The sequence below is a fragment of the Callithrix jacchus genome, chromosome 12, assembly GCF_049354715.1.
Source record: "Callithrix jacchus isolate 240 chromosome 12, calJac240_pri, whole genome shotgun sequence".
NCBI classification, from domain to species: domain Eukaryota; kingdom Metazoa; phylum Chordata; class Mammalia; order Primates; family Cebidae; genus Callithrix; species Callithrix jacchus.
Genome location: NC_133513.1, coordinates 20,701,220 through 20,724,816, shown reverse-complemented (window position 1 = coordinate 20,724,816; position 23,597 = coordinate 20,701,220). Strand labels below are relative to the sequence as shown.

Here is a 23,597-nt window from a genome sequence, read left to right as displayed (position 1 = left end):
TGTGGCAAAACCCTCTCTCTACTAAAAATACAAAAATTAGTCAGGCGTGGTGGTGCACACCTGTAATCCCAGCTCCTCTGGAGGCTGAATGCAGGAGGCAGAGATTGCAGTGAGCAGAGATTCCACCACTGCACTCCAGCTTGGGCAACAGAGTGAGACTCTGTCTCAAAATTACTGCAATGCCCTCCCACCCTCTATGTCCTGTGTTCATGAAGAAAAAGAAAACTCGAATGCATGGCACAAATAAATAATCTTTAATTTCAATAAATAGCTCCCCATCACACCAGACATTATGCTGTGGAAAAAGATACAGAAGCATCCAATAGAGAGAGAGGAGAGAGAGAGAGAGAGAAAAAGAGAGAGAGATCTATTCTAACTACATTAATTCCCTAGCACGTGAGACGTAACATTGGTTCACAGACAAACACAGAAAAACGCTCAGAGTATGATTAAGGAAGAAGATCATCATGGATGGGTGTGGTGGCCATTTAATCCATGTATCGGGTCCTTTGTATATCTTTTGTGGGTCACAATCACCATGATTCAGCCAAAAAAATGTTACTTTTGCGTTATCATATCCTATTTACTTGACTCACACACACATTACTGTTACCCAAGCTGGGGTCTCTGACAGACAGGACACTGGTTGGAATCGCACTGGACAGGAGAAGCAGAGAGAAGGCAGTGCTCAGGATTGAAGTCCCGACTCATTGCCATGCTCTCCAAGAGGACACGTAGGCACACGCATGTGTTCACCTGTGAGGGCACATGCACGAGAACATACACATATATACCCACAGGGAGTCTCCTGGAATGAGCTAACACAAGGACGATTCCATTAAGCCAGGAGAGGCTTCTGACACTGGAATAGTTCTGGTTGCCATTTGGTTTCTCCAAATGGTCCATAATCTAGTTATCACATTTACTAAGGAGAAGACAAAGATACTTACACCTTTGGAGAAAGGTATCAGGTTTGAAGAACCCCAGGGAACAGCAGCCTGTTCAGAAGTTACCCAGTGGGTGTGTGTTTGGGGAGTGGGGGTGGTCAGGTCTCCCACATACTGGCCAAACTCTTGGTAAATTCAGTCTTGATGGAGACTGGCACCCTTTGGGAGGTCCTTTCTCTGGCCTGAGGGTTGAAAGTGCATTTTGGGGCAGGGGTATTGACAAGAGCAGGCACTGCCAATAAGTCCCACGGCAGAGCCCACTGAGCTTGTGATCTACAGATGGGGCTTCCAGAAAGTTCCCAGGTCTCACTGAGGGTGGCCATTTCGTGATTAATAGTCTGCTTCCTCTCACTTCTGAGAGGATTTCGGGTGTCTGTGTGTCTGTGTCTGTGGACGTGTGTAGACATGTTGCGAGTGTGTACACAGGTGTGGATGTAATAGTATGTGACATTTTTTTTCTGTCTTTTTTTTTTTTTTTAAACATATGAAAGTTGCCTTCCCTGCAGCCCTCAGGTCACCTCCAGGGAGGCAGGAGACACCCGGTCACACTCAGCTCGGGACCTCAGGCTGTGCCACTGCTCCACGGCTGTGCGGTGCGTGTTGAGCATGCGCCGCCAGTGGTTGGACTCAGAGGGGCCTGAAGAGTACTGGCCGATGACAATCCTCCCGATGAAGTCGTTGCTGCTCTTCATGTTGTGGCCGAAAACTAGGGAGCCAGAGGGTTGAGGGTAGGAGGGAGGCAAGAGGAAGGAGGGGAACAGAACAGGAAGGCAGGGAGAAGACAGAGGCCATTAGTCTACACATTCGTCAACTGCAAACATAGGGGTCATCGTTTAGGGCACGTCGTCTTTTTCCTTTTCTTGGTGAGAGTTCCAACTCCTTCATCACATCCTCCTGTGAGTCTCTGTAACAGATGCACCTGGCTTCCTGCCATCCCATGCCAGCCAGGTTCCTACCTCTCAGCCTTTGCATTGGCTGTTCCTTCTGTCAGACAGCTGCACTGCCTACAATATACAGCCTTAAATGTACATCCATGGCATCACCACACTGCATAGGGAGCTCTTGAAGTGGATAGTTCTAGTGGAACAGCGAGCCTGTCACTGTAGTCCAGCTGAGTGATTAAACAAGGGTTTCTCAGTCATGGCACTGTTGACGTTACGGGTGGGATAATTCTTTGCTGTAACTGTCTTGTGCATTGGAGGAGGTTTAGCAGCATCCCTGGTACCCACCGGTCCCTGATGTTGGTAGCTGCTCTCTCTACAACGGTGACAACCCATAATGTCTTCAGACATGGCCCCTGGGGAGGCCAATGCATCCCAAATGGGAACCACTAGGTTAAGCCCTGGGGCCAAATATCCTAGAGCGAATCCTGGCTCCATCATTTGACCAAGCTCTGGGACTCCAGGGCAGGTGGAGTAACCTCTCTAAGCCTTAGTTTCTTTGTTAGTTAAACAGGAATTTTAATAGTGCTTCTCTCATAGATCAATGTGCAATTTCTATGAGATAATGTGTGTAAAGCTCTCAGCACACAGTCCCAAGCATGTGATGAGAGCTCAACAAATGTTATACTGCTATTTCGATCCTAAATTTCTGTCTGTTGACCTTTTATAAAAGAGACTTCATGTCTCCTCTGTTCCATCAAATGGTGGAAATTTGCTGAGAGTAACGGCTATGGCAATTTCTTCCACTTTTTATTGTGCTGCATGTCTCTTTGAAGGGCTCCTCTGTTAATCCCAACTTAAGCTTAATTTGTGTCTTTCAAGCCTAATGAGATGGTTAACTTGATTTATCTTCCCGGCCAAGTTCCGCCTAATTCTTTATCTGTGTGTGGGTAGTCCAGGCATGCCGTTTCACTAATGGGAAAGCAGGCTATGCCTGTGTTATAAATGAAGGGCTACAGAATGGGAAATATCACAGATTCACCCAGCGTGAGCCGAGCAAAGGCGGGCTAGATCCCAGGAGGGATGCCGAGAATCATATAAACCAACTAAAATATGCAGCCAAAAACAGAGCTTGAATGCTAACGAGCCACTGTTCTCCCCTGTGGGTTTCACACTACGAATTCCAAATGATGAAAATGAGGGAGAAAAAGAAAAATGCAAAAACTCCGTGCATCATCCAAAAGCCAAAAAGACTTAAGGAAAACTAAGCTATGTGAAATAGTTTGTCATCTTTATCAAGAGGGATGGGTACCTGTCAGCTCTGTGGAGAAAAATTGGACCATGTATATTTTTTGTACATTTGGTAACATGCTCAGTATGCACAGGTGGACCTCATTTACATGCAAATTACTTATGTTAGAGAAATAATAGGAAGGGAAGCTTTGCTTAATAAATGAAATTGCTAAGGAGCTCTCTGCATTTGAAAAAAAAATTTTTTTGAATAGGTAACACTCAAGGCTTTTTGGAATGATACTTAGTGAGTAGTCTAAGGTTTGATCTTACCAAATGAGGACAAGTTACCAGAGTCCCCGTCCCTGTGGGCCTCAACCTAAAATAAGATACTATTATGAGGTCACTTCAGGCCCCATTTGGTTTTCTTCTCCAGGGGCAAAATGTTCTATCTTCCTCTTCCTCTCCAAAACTCAAGAATGACAATGCAGAAACTTCCCTTGTATATGGGTATGGGTTTTACTTCTTTGGGAAAAGGGTTTAATAAAGGAAATTTTGATGGGACATGGGGACTCACATCTATAATCCCAGGACTTTGGGAGCCTGAGGCAGGTGGAATGCTTGAGCCCAGGAGTCTGAGACTAGTCTGGGCAACACAGAGAAACCCCACCTCTACTAAAAAATACAAAAAATCAGCCAGACATAGTGGTGCATGCCTGTAGTCCCAGCTACTTGGGAGGCTGAGGTGGGAGGATCACCTGAGCCCGGGGAAGTCAAGGTTGCAGTGATGGTGCCACTGCACTGGATATAGCCTGGGTAGCAGCAGAGTGTCCTTGTCTCAAAAAAAAAAAAGAAAGAAAGAAAGAAAAGAAAAAAGAAAATCTCAGTCTCAAGTACTCTCATGTGCCACTGGTGGAAAAGCAAGTTGGTTCAAATTTTGGAGTGGTTCACAGCATCTGTTCAAAACAAATATGTCATAACTTCATAACTCATGACTCGGCAATCTCACTTCTAGAAATTGATCCCATAAAATTTTCTGCACAAATGGACAAAAATACACATATGAGGATATTTTATATAGCACGAGTAGGTAAACTGCACCCTTCAAGTCAAATATGGACTACTACCTGTTTTTGCAAATAAAGTTTATTGGAACACATTCAAACTCATTTGTTTACATAATACTGCTTTTGTGCAAAAAGGGCAGAGTTGATGTCTTAGCCCATTCAGGCTACTGTAACAAAATGCCATAAACTGGGTGGCTTATAAGCAATGAAAATTTATTCCTCACAGTTCTGGAAGCTGGGAAGTTCAAGATCAAGACACTGGCAAGTTTGGTGTCTGGTCAGGGAGACTGCTTCCTCATAGATGGTATTTTCTCACTGAGTCCGCACATGGTGGAAGGGACAGGCTAGTTCTTTGGGGCATCTTTTATAAGGGGACTAATCCCAGTTATGAGGGCTCTAACCTTCATGACCTAATCATCTCCCAAAGGTCCCACCTCATAATGCCATCACTTTGTGAGTTAGGATTTTGACATAAAGTTGGCAGGGTGGGGCACAACTATTCAGACCATAGCAGTTGAATAATTTGGAAGCCATGTGACCCTCAAAGCCTCAAATATCTGCTCTCTGTCTAGTTCATCTATGTTGTAGCATTACTTTTTATAGCCAGATAACATTCCATTATATGAATATGCCATGTTTTGCTTATCTATTCAACAGATGATGAACATTTGAGTTGTTTCCACCTTTTGACTATTATTGTGGATAAGGCTACTGTAAACATTTGTACAAGTTTTTCCCTCCCCTCCCCTCCCCTACCCTCCCCTCCCCTTGCCTTCCTGATTAAATTTCATTCCTGTCACTCAGGCTGGAGTGCAGTGCCACAATCTTGGCTCACTGCAACCTCTGCCTCTGGGTTGAAGTGATTTTCCTGCCTCAGGCTCCCAAGTAGCTGGGATTACAGGTACCTGCCACCATGCCCAGCTAATTTTTGCATTTTTAATGGAGACAGGGTTTTGCCACATTGGCCAGGCTGGTCTTGAACTCCTGACCTCAGGTGATCCACCCGCCATGGCCTCCCAAAATGCTGGGATTACAGGCATGGGCCACCACACCTGGCCAATGTACAAAGTTTTTAAGGCCATACATTATGATCCATTTATATGAAATGTCCAGAATAGGTAAATCTCTAGAGACAGAAATTACCATTAGTGGTTAGCAAGGACTGAGGAAGGGGGATGGGGAATGATAGCTAATTGGCACCGAGCTCCTTTTCTGGGCGCTAAAAATGTTCTGGAATTAGATAGCGGTGTTGGTGGCACAACCTTGAAAATATACTAAAAAGCACTGAATCATATACACCAAAAGGGTGAGTTTTATGTTATGTGAATTTTATCTCAATTTAAAAAATTGCTAAAAGAGAATACAAAAAAAAAAATGACTCTCTGGCTCCTTATACAAAAGTTTCCTGACCCTTGCACCAGGGCATTGTCTGTAAGAATGAAAAACTGGACATGACAAGACTGTCCCTGAGGGAGTGTAGCTGGGGCTGGTGGTGCCCTGCCTACCCCTCAGCCCACCTTGGAGGCTACTCATGGTTTCTGTGGATAGTGCCCTACCTCAAGCACCTGCAGCTTCCTGCCTGAGCCATGCCAGCTTGTCTATGCTAACTGTCATTTATGGTGGGGACCTTGGGCCACTCGACATTAGCTTGACCTTTGCAGGGGCTGGAGACTAGGCTCAGCCACCCAGATGGTCAGCCATAACCATATGACTGACCTCTTCTAACTATGCTGGACACACAACAACTGGAAGCTTGCACCTGGTCTCTCTTGTACTTTTTCCTATGACAAAAAGGACTCTTTCCCCTTTCTTAGTCTGTTTGGGCTGCTAAAACAAATTACCACAAACAGGAAGGCTTATAAACCATAGGAATTTATTTCCTAATGGTTCCAGAAGCTAGGAAGTCCAAGATCAAGGTACACCTGTAATCAGATTCGGTGTCTGGTGAGGGCTTTCTCTTCTTCATAGGTGGTGCCTTCTCATGCAATAGAAGTAACAAGGCAGGTCTCTTGGTTTCTCTTATAAGGACACCAACCTCATGGGGATTAGGATTCAACATAAGAATTTTGGAGGAACGAAACATTCAGACCATAGCAGCAATCTTTCACTTTGCTGATTTTAGTCTGTATGCTTTTTTAAATTTATTTTTTGATACGGAGTCTTGCTCTGTTGCCCAGGCTGGAGTGCAGTGGTGCGATCTTGGCTCACTGCAAACTCCACCTCCCGGGTTCAAGCAATTCTCCTGCTACCAGGCCCAGCTAATTTTTGTATTTTTAGTAGAGACGGGGTTTCACCATGTTGGTCAAGCTGGTCTTGAACTCCTGACCTCATGATCCACCCACCTCAGGCTCTCAAAGTGCTGGGATTACAGGTGTGAGCCACCGCACCCAGCTATATGCTTTTACTGTAATAAACTGTATCCATGAGTTTTTCCAAGTTCGGCGAATCCTTCTGGTGAATCATTGAACCCAAGGGTGGTTTTGAAGACCCCCCCATACTGCAGATATCTACTCATCAAACATCCTCAATTTGTCTTACCCCTTTTCCTGTCTCATTCGCCACTCCCTTATTCAAGCTTCCTGAAGTCACTTGAGTGCAAGTCATTAAGTTTGTCTTTGGGAGGTACCCAGAAGAAGACTGGAAGAAAGGAATTAAATAACTTCCGCAGTAATAATACCACGGAAATCCATATTGCCCTTAAAAATGAGACAGACTTATCTATATGAAATAGAAAAATCTCCAAGACATATTGCTAGGAGACAAAAGTACATTACAAAACAGCATATGTAAGCACAATCTTTTTGTTAAAAAGAATGTTAATATACATACAGAAAAAAATATCTGGGTGAATGTTCACCACACTGTTCAGAGTGGCTCTCTCTGGGGAGGGGGAAACAGGAAAATTTCCACCTTCTGCATCATATAAGTATGTATAGTTTGAATTTCTCATAGCAAGTGTTTATTATTTTGGAAAGAAAACAAAGGAAAAATAAGTCACCATTAGAGAATCCACATCTAAATTGCCAGAAGGGAAGAAAACCAGAAGGAAGTCTAATATCCTACGCTCTTCATCCCAATTTGTAAAGTAACTTGGCTGGTGAATCACTTGGCCCTGAAAGGTGGGAGCTCTGAAGTGATTCAGCTTTCTGATGGGAGGCAGTTCCTGCCATGGCCATCTGAGTTAATCAGCAGGCACTGGCACTTGCAAATCATTTGGTAAAGTTATGGTACTCTTAACAGTCTTATTTTTTTTAAAACCCAAAACTTAAAATGCAAATTATAATAAAGTGAAGCTGAAGATAACTAATGACTTCTAGCAGAAAAGTTGCCTGGGAGAGTATCAAGATTGCTATCACTGTAAAAGTCTAAGACGTGTGTTGGAGAAAACAGAGAATTAAAACTAGACATGTAAGGAGCCAGGTGTAGTGGCTCACACCTGTAATCCCAGTACTTTGGGAGGTCAAAGTGGGAGGATTGCTTGAGCCCAGGAGTTTGAGACCAGCTTGGGCAACATAGCCAGACCCTGTTTCTAAAATTCTTTTTTCTTTAAAGATTAGACATGTAGAATCCAGAAAGGGACTTAGGGACAGTCAGTCAGATAATCCAGCCCTCTCCAGGTTATAGATAAGGAAACCAAGTAACGCAGCTAATTGATGATAAAACTTGTGGTATTTGAATAACCTGTGAATGAAGCCAATTCCTTATAACCATATTCCTAAATTTCTTCTCTTTAGAAATATTTACAACTGAAAATTTTGTTGTAAAGCACTTCCACGAAATGTTCCTACTGATGGTTATGGGGGACTCCTTTTAATGTAGTCACTAATATATTTCCAGAGAATGTAAACCAAAAAATAGAATTCTAAGCCCCCTAACCATCTGACAGGACCCTCCTCTTGGCCAAGGGCATTCCAAAGTTAACCTGAAAAGCTAGTTCAGACCATTTGGGAACAGGAAGTCAGACACGCCACCATTAACATCAACACAGATCTTAAGACTGATAAACTCTTTAAAAAAAATTTTTTTTGGCCGGGCGTGGTGGCTCAAGCCTGTAATCCCAGCACTTTGGGAGGCCAAGGTGTGTGGATCATGAGGTCAAGAGATCGAGACCATCCTGGTCAACATGGTGAAACCCCATCTCTACTAAAAATACAAAAAATTAGCTGGGCATGGTGGCGCGTGCCTGTGATCCCAGCTACTCAGGAGGCTGAGGCAGGAGAATTGCCTGAACCCAGGAGGCGGAGGTTGCGGTGAGCCAAGATCACGCCATTTGCACTCCAGCCTGGGTAACAAGAGCGAAACTCTGTCTCAAAAAAAATTTTTTTTTTTAATTTTTGGAGATAGGAATCTCACTCTCTTACCCAGGTTGAAGTTAAGTGGCATGATCTCAGGTCACAGCAACCTCTCCTCCCAGGATCAAGTGATCCTTCTACCTCAGCCTCCCAAGTAGCTGGAACCACAGGTGCACACCACCATGTTTGGCTAATTTTGTGTGTGTGTGTGTGTGTGTGTGTGTGTGAGTGTGAGAGAGAGCGTGTGTGTGTGCATGTGTATTTTCTGTAGAGATGGGGTTTCACCATGTTGCCCAGGCTGGTCTCTAACTACTGAGCTCAAGTGATCTTCCCACCTTGGCCTCTCAGAGTGCTGGGATTACAGGTGTGAGCCAATGCACTCAGCCAGAACAGACTCTTGCAGTGAGCCAAGATCACACCATTTGCACTCCAGCCTGGGTAACAAGAGCGAAACTCTGTCTCAAAAAAAAAAAAAATCTGATAAGAAACATTTACAATCAATTCTCTTTGAAGTCTGCTACCTAGAAGCTGTATCTGCATGATAAAACCTTGGTGTCCAAAACCCTTCATTGTAATTTAAACATTGATTTCAGGTCTTTAGATAATAACCAATTTGCCATTCTTTGAATCTACCTATGACCTGGAAGTTCCCCACACACACACTCCCCAACACCTGCTTCCAGCTGTCCTGCCTTTCCAAACTGAAGCAATGTACCTCTTACATGTATTGATTGATGTCTTATGTCTCCCTAAAATGTATAAAACCAAGTTGTAGCCTGACTACCCTTGGCATATGTCCTCAGGACCTCCTGAGGCTGTCTCATGGGCAGGACCTTAACCTTGGCAAGATAAACTCCTAAAATGATTGCGATTGTCTCAGATACTTTTTGGTTTACAAAATGTACACACTCTAAGTGTACCTGAGTCATCTGGAAGCAATTTCTCAATGACCTATACAATGTGGAGTGTGGCAAAAAAAACCAACAACAACATTGAAACAGTCAGAATTGATGTCGAAAAGTCTGCACAAAATCTATGAAGAGGGCTTTCTCTGAGAACCTATTTATTGCTCATGGATTTAGACATAATTCAAATGAACTCAGTCATCTGGTTTCCCCATCTGGAGTAACTTAATATAGCAGATTGTGAGTACCAGACAGATACAAGAACTCAAAAAACTACAATAGAATTGGGACCATTTGGTGAAGGGGCAAATAACATTTTCCTCTTTCACAGGGCTGGTGGCTATTCGCAGTGTGATCATTTATTTTTATAATTATGATCATGAATCCATTAGAATGTTCCTCTGAATGGATCAAATGAAGTATGAAAAATCTGGTATCAAACACAGTTAAAAATGTTAAGCCTTGTTTAAAGCTTAAGGGGAAAGTGATCAGTAAGTGGAAACTTGACTCTCACAAAATGCTTTTAGTTCTCCTCCCCCAGTGATTCTAGAATGACACCTTGCACAGTACCTTTCACTAATGTTTTCTCTTCTGAACCTGGTTGAATCTCCAGCACCCTAAGGTTACCCTTTGGGGACAGGCACGTGCATGGAAGTCCAGTTCCCTTCCTCAGACAACGCATGGACACACCCTGCCTATTCCACTTTTAGGAATTTGAGACCCAACTTAGCTGTAAAGAGTTATCAACATATCTGTCTATTTCTACCGTACCACAGCAATTCAAGTTGTGGAACACAACCAGGAAACAAAAATATGATGGGAGGCACCCACCAGGGCTCAAAGGTCAGGCTTGAGGGGACCCGGGATAAAGATCAGTTTATTAAGCACCTGCTATGTGTTAGGTCCAGAGCTAAGCACATCAATGGATTGACTCTTTAATCACTATCACATCAAGCCTCCAGAGCAGGACTTCTCACCCCTGATACTGCTGACATCATGGGCCAGATCACTCCATGTTGTGCAGTGCTGTCCTGAGCACCCTAAAATGTTTAGTAGCACCTATCATCCTACACCAAATATCAGTAGCAATTCCTCTATCTCCCCTGTTATTTTATTTTATTTTATTTTTGAGACAGAGTCTCGCTCTGTCGCCCAGGCTACAGTGCAGTGGTGCGATCTCAGCTTACTGCAATCTCCACTTCCTGGGTTCAAGCGATTCTCCTGCCTCAGCCTCCTGAGTAGCTGGGATTACAGGTGTGTGCCACCATGCCTGGCTAATTTTTGTATTTTTAGTAGAAACAGGGTTTGGTTTCATCATGTTGGCCAGGTGGGTCTTGAACACCTAATCTCAAGTGATTCGCTTGCCTCAGCCTCCCAAATTCCTGGGATTACAGGAATGAGCCACCATGCCTGATATCCTCTATCTCCCTTGTGACTACCAAAAGTATCTCTAGACATTGCCAGATGTACCCTGGGGGCACAATTGTCACACTTCCTGCCCCCCACATCCCATGTGTAAAAAGTGCTTTATGGGGGTTGCTTTCACTGGCTCATTTCACAGCTGGGGAGACTGAGGTTTAGCGGGTTAAGGGCGATCGCTCACTTAGGTCAAAACCTAAGTGCCCTGAATGAATCAGGGACAAGTTGAGGCTTTCACCTGTTGATATTTGCTGTAAAAATGAATTTGTTTTCCGCCATAAAAGCTAAATTCTTTGGTCGTTAATTTAGTTTGCCAAGGCAGACAGTTCTGGAAGGGAAGCTGGACGACTTAGAATGTGGGTGTAATAAACACTCCAAATTACAAGGAAAAAAAACATCTTTACCAATGGGAGCAGACTGGACAGCTTCTCATTTTGCGTAATTGGTTCACAAGGTAACGAAGGGCTCTTGTCTGTGCTCTAGGCTCTCACTGCTCTGAGTCTGAGAGCATGGTGCAGGGACACCCCCAGATTACAGCTGGAACCCCAAAACCTCATCACTGTACCCTGAGATCTACCTCCTCGGTGCTTAGTTAAGATGCTCCCCTATTTCTGAAAAGAAAAAAATACGCAAAACCAGCAAGACTCACCCTGGACTATTTCACAGTCCTTCCTACTTTCTCATCATCAAGGGGTCCTCATAATTCGTCAGGTTATCCATGAGCTGTCTTAACTGTTGGAGACTCGAAGCAGTCTACACAGGCCTGCTTCTTCCCCTTTTCTTCCCCTAGTACAGCACTGACACACCACAACACAGGTGTTCTTCATTCTCTTTTTAAAAAAGACTTTTGCAAAACCTCTTCTCACTGTAGCACTCTCTCTCTTTTTCTTTTTTCAGAAACCTAGAAGCTTTTTCAGGTTTTTCTTCAAAACAAGGTACTTCATATCCCTTCCCTGGGCCTCAGTTTCCCCCTTTATACAATGGGCAGGTATATGTAGATGTTGAGTTCTTTTTAGCTATGACATTTCTTTGGTTCTAAGAAGTTTCGTCTGTGGCTTAAGGGTGATGTTTTTCAAGCTTTTCTGGCTCACTTTGTAATTCACAACAGCTGCTGGGACAGAACTATTTTTTCCTTCCAACAGTCATAATGACGATTCAGAGAACTGTATTATAATAATTAAAAATCAGTCATAGCAAATCCTGAGGCTTGTGTATTAGAACCGAGAAAAGCACTTTATGTATGTTGTTGTTTTTCTTTTTGAAAACTAAATCCATATCACAGCCCTATTTTTATCACCATTTTGCAGATGGCAAACTTGAGGCTCAGAGAAGTTAAGAGGCTACGTGCCCAAAGCCACCCAGGCATGAGACACAGTAGAAAATGAAACTCAAAGTTCAGCATATTTTCTTCCCTTATCTCAAAAAGAAGTCACAGTGGCTCATGCCTGTAATCCCAGCACTTTGAGAGGCCAAGGTGGGAGGATCGCTTGAGCCCAGGAATTCAAGTCCAGCCTGGGCAACATAGTGAGACTCTGTCTCTACAAAAAATTTAAAAATTAGCTGCACGTGGAGGTGCACACCTGTGGTTCCAGCTACTTGGGAGGCTGAGGCGGGAGGACTGCTTGAGCCCAGGAGGTTGAGGTTGCAGTGAGCCATGATCACGCACTGCACTCCAGCCTGGTCAAAAGACTAAGACCCTGTCTCAAAAAAAAAAAAAAAAAAGTCTCACCCATTTCCTACTTCCCTTGACCCTCCCATGTGACAAGGATCAGATTGGGTAATAGAGACTTATGGTACGTGTGTGTGTGTGTGTGCGCACATGTGCACGTGTGTGTGTGTGTGTGTGTGTGTGTGTGTGTGTTTGAAGGGGAACTTACACCTCAACCAGCATATAAGGGAAAAGGCCAACAGTCAGAATGGCCCTGGAAAATCCCATGAAAATCCTCATGGAGGCGCCACGTTGGGGCCCTTCATGCCATCTCTCTAGGGTCCAGCACACTCAAGATTGGCTCCAACATTTGAATGGGCGGCTGCCTATTCAGTCAAGCAGCAGATAAGGAATGAAGATGTCCTATGTTTAGGGACTCCTGATACGAAAAACACGACGATAGTACCCAACACTTCTATAGTGCTTATCACATACCAGTCCTGTCCTGTGGATTTCAATACACAAATTTAATCAACACAACAAATCTATGAGGTATATACTGTTACTACCTCTATTTTATTATTTTCTGGAGCCTAGAGGGCACACACTGGCAGCACGGTGCATCTTCCTGAGGACTGTCCTAGACTAGACCTGAGCAGGCCCTGGAAATAGGCTTCGGCTATGTGGGTGGGAAATTCTGGGTTCCCAGTATTTGGAGAGGATCTAGAAAGGAAGATGTGGGCTCCTTGATGCCTGGACTCATCACTCCATGAATTTCTTGCCTCCTCCCATTTAGAGCATGAGGCCCAAGGTAGAAGCCCTCTTTGTCCTGGTCTGCAGGCAATACTGGCTTAGAACGAATTGTTAATTTTTATCTTAGAGTACAGTGGAGTGCAGTGGCATGACAGGATTATAGCTCACTGCAGCCTCAACCTCCTGGGCTCAAATGATCCTCCTGCCTCAGCTTCCCAAGTAACTGGGATACAGGGGCACCTCACCATGCCTGGCTAATTAATTTTTTTTAGACATGGGGTCTCACTATGTTGTCCAGGCAGATCTTGAACTCCTGGCTTCAAGCAATCTTACTCTCCTTGGCCTCCCAAAGTATTGGATTACAGACGTGAGCCACTGTGTCCTGTCTGAATTTTTTAATGCGGTTGTTTTCAATGGGGCTAATTCTGTCCCACCAATCTGGAGGCATGTTTTATTGTTATGTCTTAGAGGGAGGGGCTGCTGCTGCCCTCCTGTAGGTAGGGCTCATGGATGCTGCTCACTATCCTACCAAGCACAGGACAGGCCCTACAGTGAAGAATAATCTGGCCTCAAATGGCAATATAAGCATGGAGGTAGAAAACCTCTGCCTATAAGAAAAGCAGCAATGACAGGAGTTCCTGTCATGAAAACCAAATCGTCCCCTCTCTCCGAACCAAAGGAAGGCCATTGAGGCTCAAAAGACTACGCAGATCTACAGGGTAAAGGAGCTGGGAGATTCAGGAGCAGGAGGGAGGAAAGTCACATCCACTGAGCTAGACAGAGCTTGGGAGCTCAGCACAGGGGAAAAAAAATACAGCAAACTTAAGGGGAGAGAAACGGGGGAGTAGAGAAGAAACTCGTGAGAAATGTTGCTTCGGCTTATGAATTAGATCCCTTTCTCCTTCCTCAAGAGATGAAAGTCAAGGTTGAAATTTTTTTAAACTTCCTTTGGGGTTGTGGGACCCCTTTCTTTATGCCTCAGTGTGGAGACTGAGCCACGTGCAGCCTGCACTGAAGAAGACATATGAGTTGAAGCATCACTTTCAGATCCGTGTGTGAATCACACCAATGAGAAGGAAGCATTTAAAGGTGTGGCTAATAAAGCAATGTGCTTGTTTTGACGTGAGCAACCAAAATGTTCTGACTGAGGGTCGTCTCTACATGTGTTTCAGAGACGCTGGCATCACTTGGGGGGGAATGTTCACCGCAAACTGTCTACAGAGCTAGTTACAATATTTCATCTACGTCATGAGCTTTGGGGATGAGGTAAGGCCTGCAGAAGGTCTGGAATCAAATTCCACGTTCACCATGAGCACCTGAGCAAGTTTGGTGATATCATTAGAATGTGACATTATCTTCCAATTTCATTTTTGCCTTTAAGGGATAATAAATCAGATCTTCCCCCCTTCCGTGCCCAGCTTTACCCCCAAGAGATTCTGTTGATTGGTTTGGGGGTGGGGGCTCGGTGCCAGTGGTTTTCAAATGCTCCCCAAGTAAATCTCATGAGCGGAATCTCATGCAGAATCAAAATATGGGTTGACTGGTGGCTTAGCTGGGTTGTAGAAAGGGGCCTGATCCTACGATTTCCTCTTCTTGATTTAAACCTCTCTGATCATCACTGTGCAGGTCTGTCCCCGCAAGGCGAAGCCTGCCGAGCGGGCTCCCTGAGCGAGTTGCAGAGGATGGTGCCTATGGCAGGCAGACAGATCCCAGAAAGAAGAGGAGAGTAAGAAGACCTTTAACAACTTAGTCCCATCCCGCAGAGACTGGGACCTGCAGATGCACACTCATTATGTTCTCAATCATGGAAGTCACTTCTTCCCTGGAAAGAACAAATAAAGAATTGAAAGAAGGCCAGGCACAGTGGCTCATCCTTGTAATCTTAGCACTTTGGGAGACCAAGGCAGGTGGATCACCTGAAGTCAGGAGTTCGAGACCATCTAGCCAACATGATGAAACCCCATCTCTACTAAATATACAAAAAATTAGCTGGGTGTGGTGGTGGGCACCTGTAATCCCAGCTACTCACGAGGCTGAGGCAAGAAAATCACTGAACCCAGGAGGCAGAGGTTGCAACGAGCCAAGGTCGCGCCATTGCACTCAAGCCTGGGCAACAAGAACAAAATTCAGTCTCAAAAAAAAAAAAAAAAAAAATTGAAAGTCTAGAGGTGTTTCTCTAGGGCTAGGGTGGACACAATTTTTCTCTTTCTTTTCTTTTCTTAAGAGGTAGGGTCTTGCTCCATTGCCCAGGCTGCAGTGCCATGGCCTGATCACAGCTCACTGCAATCTTAAACTCCTGGACTCAAGTGATCCTCCTTCCTCAGCCTCCCAAGTAGCTGGGACTACAGGCATACACCACCACATCTGGCTAATTAAAACAATTTTTAATTTTTTTGTAGATTCAGGGTCTCACTTTATTGCCCAGCCTTCAGTGCAGGCTGCATGTAGCTCAGTCTTCACAGTGAGGCATAAAGAAAGGGGTCCCACAACCCCAAAGAGTTATCTCGGACTCCTGAGCTCATGCAGTCCTCCCACCTCAGCCTCACAGTCATGGGATTACAAGCATGAGCCACCATGCCAGGCCAACATACTTTTTCTATAAAGGCCCAGACAGTAAGTATTTTAGGCTTTGAGGGCCACCTATGGCCTCTATTGGAAGCACTCGACTTTGCTACACTAGCAGAAAGCAGCCACCAACAATATGTTGATGAATGCACATGGCTGTGTTCCAATAAAACTCTATTTACAAAACCAGGGAGCGGACTGTAGTTTACTGACCTCTGATCTATCTAAAGCAGTGGTTCCTGAAATGTGGTCTCCACACCAGCAGTATCAACATCCCCGGGAAACCTATCAGGACTGTGAATTCTCAAGCCCACTCAGCTATACCAAATCAGAAACCCTTGGGCAAGGGCTCAGCAATGTGTTTTAACAACTCTGTGGGTGATTCCCATGCATGCTGGAGTTCAGCATTGGTTCTCTGCAGGACCGCACATCATAACCACCTTGGGAGCTTTATAGACTATAGTGATGAGGGAGGGGATATTTCTGGCCAACTGACACGCTCTCTGGAGGTGCCACCCAAACATCCATCCCAACTTTTAAAAGTTTTCCCAGGTGACCCTAATGTCTAGCTGGGATTGAGATTCACTGGTTTAGAGTAAGTGCCTCATGCAAATCTTAAGTTGTGAAATAGGATCCTCTTCCAAACACCCAAAAAAATCAGCCTCATTTCTTAAGAAGGATGCTTCATTTCTAATTTTTTAAAGGTGCTGCTGAGCTTAATCTAGATGAATCATTCAGCTTTCCATGACTTCAAGTTATTTTTTTAAAATGTATATGTCTCATCCAGGCATGGTGGCTCACTCCTGGAATCCCAGGACTTTGGGAGGTCAAGGCAGGCAGATCACTTGAGCTCAAGAGTTTAAGACTAGCCTGGGCATCATGGTGAAATCCTGTCTCTACTAAAAATACAAAAGTTGGCCCGGCATGGTTGTGTGCACCTGTAGTCTCAGCAACTCGGAAGTCTGAGGTGGGGGGATTGCTTGAGCCTGGGAGACAGAGGTTGCAGTGAGCTGAGATGGTGCCACTGCACTCCAGCCTGGGTGACAGAGTGAGATCCTATCCCACAACAAACCAACAAAAACCATATATAACTCATTTCAAAGGATGAAGAATTCTGCCACATTTATGTTTTCTTTCAATGTGGGGCAGGCTCTCGAGGTAATTTGAAAAAGATGTCTCAAACAAGATTTTTTTGTTTTGCTTTGAGACAGTCTTGCTCTGTCGCCCAGGCTAGAGTGCAGTGGCACAATCTCAGCTCACTACAACCTCTGCCTCCTGAGTTCAAGCAAGCACATTCAGGTAATCTTTGTATTTTTAGTAGAGATGGAGGTTTTGCCATGTTGGCCAGGCTGCTCTCGAACTCCTGACCTCAAATAATCTGTCAGCTTAGCCTCCCAAATTGCTGGGATTACAGGCATGAGCCACTGTGCTCAGTTCAAATATGTTTTGAATAATGGTAATGTCACTTAAAGAGCAGCAGCCTACACGTAGAGGCCCTATGGCCCTGTGTATGCACAATCCCATTCCGTCCTCACAGCAGCCTAGGACGAAGGTTGTAAGATGCTCTCATTTTCCAGATAAATTGACAGAGGCTCAGGGTGTACGTACAATGAGCTGAATTGTTCAAAAGCAGCTCTGGGACATTAGGCTAGATGTCTGGACCATGAACTGTCTGGGACCAGCTCTCCCCCTACCCTGGGGGCTTCCTCCCCTGGAAAGAGGGAGCTGTAATTTCCCACGAACCCTAAGGTCTCTGGTCACTGGTGCTAACCCACCTGTCCCACTGACATGGCTGCCTGCTCACCCTTGCCCTATAAAATGGTGGGATGGTAGGTTCAAAGTCCTGGCTCTAGAAATCAGACGCATACCACAGACCTGCAGCATCTGGCCCCAGTGCATCTCTCAAAAGGATGGTGGTTAGGTTGAGGGAATTCAAGCCTCTTCCTTTCTGGCCAATGCCTGTCCTACAGGCCTTTTCCTTATTCTCCAGCAGAGTCTATTCCTTAACCTATACTGTGGGTCAATGTGGCATTTGTCTGGAATCTTTGTGCAGAACAAGGTGTCAAATCCCAGTAACGGGAGACCCACCTGGGACCCAGTTTGTGGTCCAGTGGTAGAGCAGGATGTGAATTCTGGTCCTGATGACTTTTTTTTTTTTCTGGATGGAGTTTCACTCTTGTTGCCCAGACTGGAGTGCAACGATCAATCTCAGCTCACTGCAACCTCCGCCCCCCGGGCTCAAGCCATTCTCCTGCCTCAGCCTCCCAAGTGGCTGAGATTACAGGTGCCTGCCACCACGCCCAGCCAACTTTTTTTTGTATTTTTAGTAGAGATAGGGTTTCACCATGTTGACCAGAGGAACTACCCTCTCTGCTGACAGCTGGACACTTGTCAGAACGACCTTCCTAGCAGAGAGAAGATACCCTCTCTGCTGAGAGCTGAACACTCATGGGGACACCCTGGCTATGGAGAGGAGCTATGCGCTACACTTCCCTTTGAGCTATTGTATTGCTCAATAAGGCTCCTCTTCATCTAGCTCACCCTCCACCTGTCTGTGTACCTCATTCTTCCTGGATGCAGGACAAGAACTCAGGCCTTGCCCAATGGCAGGGCTAAAAGAGTTGTTACACAAACACGGCTGAAACGCCCCTTCTCTGCCACGTTACGGGCAACAAGGACAGAAGACCTGTAACCCTGCCTCGGGCCCAGCACTGGGAGTTTCCTGAGCCAGGCTGTGACTCCCCCTGTAGAGCTCTGTGGTTCCTTGTGTCTCCAAGCTTCTGGGCACCACTCTGTTTCCCGGTGCCAGCCGTTGAAGCTGCTTGTGGTGAGCCTGGTCTGGCCACAGCCTTGCAGTGAGGTGGCTCCCATGCTGGCACCTCGAATTGCCTGCCCCACTGCAATAGCTGGTGTGCCCGACTGTGCAGTGGCTGAACCCCATGCTCGCTTGCTCACATAACCCTCGCTGCTCCCCTGCAGTCTCTTCAGAGGCATGGGATCCAGCCTGGTAGCGTGAGCCGAGCGCAGCCTGACAGGATGAGTGGGCCCAGTGGGTCCGAGCAAAACTCAGGCAAAGGCGCCACCAGTCACAGACGTTTCTGGCCAGAAAAGCAACATCCCCACTGATCCCATAACACTATGTCCTAGCATTTCTATGCAGATTAAATGAGTTATTTCATTGGAAATACTTGCAGCAGTGCCTGCCACACAGGAAGCACTATTGAAGTGTTTGCCATTATTATCCTCAAATACTGCATGAACAACCCTGTGATAGATTTTATATGCATCTGACGGAAGAAAACTAGAGGCTCAAAGAGATTAAAAGGTTCTGCTCAAAATGTTACAGCATGAAACTGGCAGTCTGGTTTTCTGATTTCTAAGGCAAAGCTATTTTCACTACAGCTGAAGGTTTCCTCAAAATGTAGGCAGATAGGTGACACTAGAGGCTGTGTCCTGCCGGCCTTGGCATTTTAAAATTTTATTATACATATATTTTAAATGTTTAATGAATTGATTTTGAGACAAGGTCTTGTTCCGTTGTCCAGGATGGAGTGCAGTAGAGGGATTACAGCTCACTGCAGCCTCCAACTCCTGAGCTCAAGTGATCTTCCCCCCTTGGCCTCCTGAGTAGCTGGGACCACAGCCGCATGCCACCATATGTCCAGCTAATTTTTTTTCATTTACTTTTTATAGAGAAGGAGTCTTTTTATGTTGCCCAGACTGGTCTTGAACTCCTGACCTCAAGCAGTCCTCCTGCCCTGGCCTTCCAAAGTGCTGGGATTACAGGTATGAGCCATGACACCTGGCCAGGCCCTGGCATTTTAAAAGTTAAGCATTCTGCTGACTGGTAGCTCTGGATTGGGGAAGTCAGAATGAGGTGATGGATAGAAGGGATGCCTGGAAGCACACTGTTGGTTTCTGATTTGATTTCATGCATGATTCTTCATTTTGAACCTACCCAGGTGCCAGCCCTAGCTTCTGAGCACAAGATTGCATCTTGCCAGCACTGAGGCACAAAGCAAGCCTGAAACCTGGCCTCTGCTGGCCCCCAAGTGTAGCTCAGGCCCTGCAGGCACACATGCGGTTGGATAAACCCTCAGTTCCCCGATGCTCTCCCCCATGGGGATCCGCCTGGAACGAGGTTCCATTCAAAGGCACCAAAGTCATTAAACAGCCATTCAAGTGGAATAAAAACCCTCAGGAGCCCTGGCAGCCGGCCCGGTCTTCAAAGACTGCCATTGGAACCCAAAATGAATGTATAAGACCCAGCCAAGTTCTACCACCTGGTGGATGTTGGCAGACTCAAGGAGCTCTCAGGAGGAGAAATTGGGGTCGGAGTGCTACTGGGGCTTTACCATGAGAACCCCAGCGTGACAGCTCAGGTCTATGCTTCCATCTCCTGACCTCCTGGCTAGAGTTCCAGCCTCTGCCCATATCCAGGTTCAACGCCACAATCAACTGAGGCCCCGCTTTACACCAAGCTCTGCTCTAAGCCCATTATGCATCATGTCCTTTTGTCCCCACAACAGCCTGTGAGGTGGGAACTGGGAGCTAGAGACAAGAAATTCTGATTCAGAAGAGATTAGTAACTTGGCCAAGCTAGGGAATGGTCCTTCACATCTGATCCATCAGCAAGTTCTGCTGATCCTACCTCCAACATTATAATCCAGTGAGTGACCTCTCTTAAACCCTTCTTCCACCTCTCCAGTCCAAGCTGCCATCAATGCAGTGGTCTTTCAGATGATTCTCCTATCAACAGCTGGAAGGATATTTTTCAAACATTTTCTGAGCCACATCACTTCCCTGGTTAACATCCTCCAAAGACTACTCAATGCACTTAGGAAAAAACTACCAACTTCTTATCCTACAGGCTCTACATGATCTCCCCCCGATATTTCTGCAAACTCACAGTCCCCCAGCCCCAGTCTGGCCATACTGGGGTGACACTGGAGAACAGAGGAAGAGTCTCCTAGCTATTCAAAGTGATGCAGGGCAGGTGAGCCCCAAAGTGGGGCTTAGTCCATGAGGGTTCCTGGCTTTGCCCAGGAAAGAATTCAAGCGTGAGCCGGTGGTAGGGCAGAAGAAAACAGCTTTATTGAAGCAGGAGCATGACAGCTCTGTGACTGCTCCTGCAGAGCAGGGCTACCCGCAGGCAGCGTAGCTCAGGGTAGTTTTGTAATCATATTTGTACCGACTTTTAATTACAGGTAGATTAACTACATGTAGATTAATGGGTGGGTTATGCAGAAATTTCTAGGCAAAGGGTGGTAACTTTGGGTTATCGGGTCATTGCCGTGGAAAGGGACTCCCAGGTGTTGCCATGGCAATGGTAAATTGGCATGGTGCACTGGTGGGCGTGTCTTATGAAAAGCTGTTTTCCCCTGCCCCTATTTTAGCTAGCCCTCAATTTGGTCCAGTGTCCAAGTCCCACTTCCTGCCTCGAAAGTGTGGGTCTCAGACCAGCACAGGTGTCACTGGGAACTTATTAGAATATAAATGCTCAGGTGCGTCCCCAGGCTTATGGAATCAAAAACCGCATTTTAACAAGACCCCCCAGTTGATTCACAGGAACGTCAATGTCGTGGTTAAGAGTGACTGAACAGGGCTTTGGAACCAAGCAGCTTTAGTTGGAAGATCAGCTCAGCCACTGACCAGCTGGATGACTCTGCACAGGTTACTAGTTACTACCTAAACAGTGAAAAAGTAATCTTACCCAAAAAGAGTCCTAGCCTTTGTCTTTGGCTCCTAGGAAATGATCTCTAGGCCTCTGTAATGTTTTGCCTAAGAAGAGAATCTTTGTCTATCTGGGGGCTTTGGCTCTTGTATAGCCTAGCAATGTGATTTATGATGGGGGCTCTAGAACCACAGAGGATCAATTCAGACTTCTGGAGAAGCTGATCATGAAAGGTATGAGCCAGACCTCTGGGAGGGGATAGAGACTGCAGATCAGTTACCTGAGCAGTATGTGATTGAGGCTCAGTAAAAACTCTGGATGCCAAAGGTGTGGTGAGCTTCCCGGGCTGGCTATATTGTATATATTGTCACACACAGTGACCGAGTGGAGGTCATGCTGTCTGTGACTTACAAGGCAGATAGATGACTACAGCCTCAGAGTTTGACCCCTCCTGGACTCTGCCCTGTGCATCTCCTCCTTGGGCTGATTTTAACTTGCACCCTTTTGCTGTAATAAAACTGTAGTCATAAGTAGCACTTTGCTGAGTTCTAGTAGTCTTTCTAGCAAATCACCGAACCTGAGGGAGGTCATAGAGACCCTGAATTTTTTTTAATTGCATTTTAGGTTTTGGGGCACATGTGAAGAACACGCAAGATTGTTGCATAGGTACACACATGGCAGTGTGATTTGCTGCCTTCCTCCCCTTCACCTATATCTGGCATTTCTCCCCATGCTATCTCTCCCCAACTCCCCACCCCCCGCTGTCCCTCCCCTATTCCCCGCAACAGACCCCAGTGTGTAGTGCTCCCCTCCCTGTGTCCATGTGTTCTCATTGTTCAACACCCGCCTATGAGTGAGAACATGCAGTGTTTGATTTTTCTGTTCCTGTGTCAGTTTGCTGAGAATGATGGAAACCCTGAATTTGTAGCTACTGTTCTGAAGTGAGGTGGTCCTAGGGACCCCAGAACTTACAGCTGGTATCTGAAGTGAGGGCAGTTTTAGGTGAACTGTTCTCTCATTCTGCAGTTGGCTTTACTCATTGCACTTCCTGTCCCTAAGCTTTGAGTTTCCCAACTGAGAAATGACCATAAAATAGATCATAGCTCATATGTTTGTTGACAGGTTAAATAAGAAAATGAACACACTGGAGGTTCATGATAAATAGAAGTATTACTGTCCCCATTGTTCAGACAAGAAAACTGAGGTTCAGAGTGGTAAAGCAACTTGCCCACAATCACACAGAAGCCAGCTCTGGCTGATTTTGACCATGGTGCTACACGGCTTCCCCGTGAATGGCTACCGTTTCCTGAGAAGGGAAGAACAGGAGTGGTTTGGTCGAGCCAGGAGCCCAGCAATCTGGTACGGAACCCAGGGGTTTTCCGGGTGAGTCACCCACCTCCATGCTATGCTCCCCACTGTTTTTTCTTCTTTCCTTCTGGGATTCACGTGACATAAATGTTCTGGGATTCATACGGCATGAACATTAGACTTTTTGATATTTCTCCATAGGTCTTCCCACCTTCTTCTTTCCTCCTGACCTTTTCACTCTCCATTGCGTAATTTCCCTGGATCTGTCTTCAAGCTCACTAACACCTTTCTCTGTCATCTCCGTTCTGCTATTGAGTCCAGCCAGTGAATATTTTATTTCAGTGATTGAACTTTTTCAGTTCTACAATTTCCATGTAATTCTAGTATCTTTGATTTCTCTGTTGATCTGATGACCTTCACATTCTTTTCAAGAGGGTTCACCCTTACTTCTTGGAGCATAGTTGTAATAGCTGCTTTGAAGTCTTCATCTGGTAATGCCAATATCTGGGCCATCTTGAGGTTGGCATTTGTTGATTGCACTTTCTCTAAGAATTCACCAGATTTTGCTAGTTCTTTGTAAATCAAGTCATTTGAGGTTGTATCCTGGACATTTTTAATATTATGAGACTCTAGGTCTTGCTTAAATCCTATTGAACATGTAGACTTTTTAAGAAATTGAGAAGGAAAAGTTCAGGCTACAAGGTCTAGCCTGCCTTCTGTTTGCTGTTATTCTGATGTTAGTTTAGTTTTCAAAGGTTTTGCAATGCTATTTGTATCTGCCCCTCAGATGTGTCCCCTAGGGACCTAGGTGGTGAGCCACCCTATAGTTCAGTTTTCAGTGTCTTTAGTGGACTGTTTAGAATAATATCCACTTGTGTGTGTGGCCGGGAGATGAGTCCAGTAGTACA

General features: G+C 45.4%; 1 protein-coding gene across 10 annotated transcripts in view; it reads right to left on the bottom strand.

The window, feature by feature from the left end:
* Positions 1-233: 233 nt before the first annotated feature.
* The window catches only part of SYT17 (synaptotagmin 17), a 98,204-nt gene continuing 74,840 nt past the window's right edge, over positions 234-23,597 (bottom strand). For all 10 annotated transcript variants that reach the window (XM_078344790.1, XM_078344791.1, XM_078344793.1 and 7 more), the window contains one exon: positions 234-1,653. In XM_078344790.1, the coding sequence (XP_078200916.1) occupies positions 1,457-1,653 (197 nt within the window). In that variant the 3' untranslated portion in view covers positions 234-1,456. The remainder of the gene's footprint in view (positions 1,654-23,597) is intronic.